Raw genomic sequence first — 2539 nt, 5'->3', positions numbered from 1 at the left:
TCCGCAAGAACTACTTCACAGTTAGGGCGGCTAGGAGCTGGAACCAACTTCCTAGGGAAGTGGTGCTGGCTCCTACCCTGGGGATCTTTAAGAAGAGGCTTGATGACTACCTGGCTGGACTCATTTGAGTCCAGTCTTTTCTCCCACCCAGGCAGGGAGTCGGACTTGAAGATCTACAAGGTCCCTTCCGACCCTACTTCTATGATTCTATGATAGATTTGTACTTTATAATCTAACCCAGGGATGCTCAACCCCTTGCCCACAGGCCAAACTGGCCCCCAGAGCCATGGCATCCAGCCAGCAGGGCTCACAAGGGTGGGAAATTTGGCAGTGGGGGAGTGGTTGCAATTAATACTGCTATCCCTTCCCTGCTGCCAAATTCCCAAGCCCTGCACAGCTGGGTCTAGGGCTGGGCCATGCCCTCTTTCCCCCTGGTCTGCATTGCTGGCCACACCTCCTTCCCCCTGCATGGTCAGGCCATGCCTAAGTGGCTGGGCCATGCCCTCTTTCTCCCTGCATGGCTGAATCAGGGTGGGGCTGCCTCCTATTCCTGTCTATGTGTCCAGATCAGGCCCACTAGCTAGACTGGCCCATGGAGAGACCAGGAACTGCCCATCCAGCCCATGGGGCATAATGGTTAAGCAGCACTGGTCTAACCAAAATGTGTATACATGTATACGGCACAAGCTATTGTGAGCCCAAGCTCATCTGATGCTAGGCTATACCTATACCTATACCTAGCCAAGATCTAGTGAACAACAATAAAAATTACTTGATCATGGCCTAACTTTTGATGTATTTAATAAGCTACAGCAGTGAAAGCAGGTGTGCCTTTTGGGCAGGTATGCCACAAATTGGCCCAGCACCCTCCCCACTCTAATCCCCTTCCCCTGCCAGATCTGCTGTTCTGCTTTCTGCTTCCTTCTCTGTGCTCCATGCCCAACATGATAATTTGCTTTCTGCTTCCTCCCTGATCTGCCACTGTGCTCCCTGCCCCCTCCCTGATTTGACCCATGCCACACATAAGCTTCCATTGCTACTTGTGGCACCCATACTGCAGATTGGCCACCCTTGAACTACACTATGTAGTACTGGTGAGCTATGGATAAATCCCTTGGAGTGCCACATAGCAGCAAAGGGAGCTGCAGGAAGTGGATGAATAGGTGGAATTCTTCATATCTTCTCTGGGACAGGATGAGGAAAATGTCCCTTAGAGCCTTACATGGATCCCCTAAGTGCTAAGCAAGACACAGGAGGACAGCCTTCTAGCCATTCATCACAGGCTACTTACTGGGTAATGGCTTTCTTCTCAGAGAAGATTCTCAGGCAGAAGTCAGCTTCCCGGTGTGGCTCAAAAGTGCTAGGAATAAGAACATAATCCCCAGGTGGCAGCTGGAATCGATCAGAGATTTCCCTTAGATTAATGTAGGTTTTGCTCCTTGCCTTGGAAGCATGGTATCTGAAGAAGTCTTTGGGCAAGTGGCCATCCTTGCTAGGGCTCTGCAATAGAGATACTTTTTAATTACTGTGTTCAGAGTAATCAAAGTGTTGGGACAGATACATCAGACTCTCACCATTCTTCATGATCTAGAATCACAGAGCCAAACTTCCACCCTTGAATGCAAGCATAACATAGTCTACCATTAAGGATCAGAGAGCCATTGCTGGCACCCTGGCCTTCATCTCACCTTACTCTGTCATGTAAAGTGGAGCTTGGATGCAGTGAGACAGTCTAGCTCAATGCTTCTCAACTTTTTTTGTACCAGGACCCATTTGTAAACATTGATGGGTAGTCCTGACTCAATAAATAGTTTAAATAGAAAACAGCCCCCTGGCCTTGCCAGTGCCCCCACCTCCTAAACCACAGACTCCCACTCCCCCCAGCCCTGCTGGTGCTCCTAACTCCTGACCCACTTCCCCCTGTCCCCAGGCCCCAGCTCCCCAGTGTGTGGGGCAGGGGGTGGGAGGTGGGACATGGTGGGGAATGTGCCCCCCCATATTTGTGCACTCAAAATAGGCACAGGGCTGCAGCCTGACCAGACTGGAACAGGACGGAGACACCTCCATGGTTCAGCAGGCAGTACCAGCACAGGAGGGTAGAGTTGGGGCAGTGAGATTTGTTGCTGCTACCACCACTGGGACCCCTGCACCAGCTGTGCCAGCAACAGCATGAGGAGTAATGGATGGGGGGAATGGGGGCGCTGTACTGTGCTCACCTCCTCCCACTGCCAGCTGCTCATGCACTGGGTTGTGGCTCTACCCTGCTGTCATGGAACAGCCACCACTGCTGCTTTCGTGAGGTCGCCCATGCTGCCTATCAGCAATCATGCCCTCCAGGGTAGAGCTGTGGCCTGAGGGGAGTGGTGGCCAAAGTTCCCTCTAAGGAGTAGCAGTCTGTGAGCTTGCCACCTCAGTCCAAGAGCGCGCCGCCTTGGTCCAGCTTGGGACACTTATCGAAGGGGGCTTGGGGCCGGAGGCTGGAGCTAGGGGCTGGAGGCTGGGCCTGAGGCTGGGGGCTGGAGACTGGGGGTTGGGCCTG

The 2539-nt window shown here is 52.8% G+C and overlaps 1 protein-coding gene across 1 annotated transcript in view; it reads right to left on the bottom strand.

The window, feature by feature from the left end:
* CAPN9 (calpain 9) overlaps nucleotides 1-2539 on the bottom strand; it is a 65656-nt gene that overhangs the window by 12794 nt on the left and 50323 nt on the right. Inside the window, exon 11 of the mRNA XM_019527701.1 lies at nucleotides 1292-1500. Within this exon, the coding sequence (XP_019383246.1) occupies nucleotides 1292-1500 (209 nt within the window). The remainder of the gene's footprint in view (nucleotides 1-1291; nucleotides 1501-2539) is intronic.

Source organism: Gavialis gangeticus, unplaced genomic scaffold (assembly GCF_001723915.1).
Source record: "Gavialis gangeticus isolate Ggan-Ray unplaced genomic scaffold, GavGan_comp1, whole genome shotgun sequence".
In the NCBI taxonomy this organism is placed as follows: domain Eukaryota; kingdom Metazoa; phylum Chordata; order Crocodylia; family Gavialidae; genus Gavialis; species Gavialis gangeticus.
Note: the sequence above shows the minus strand (reverse complement) of the source record. Positions and strands in the feature narration are given on the sequence as shown.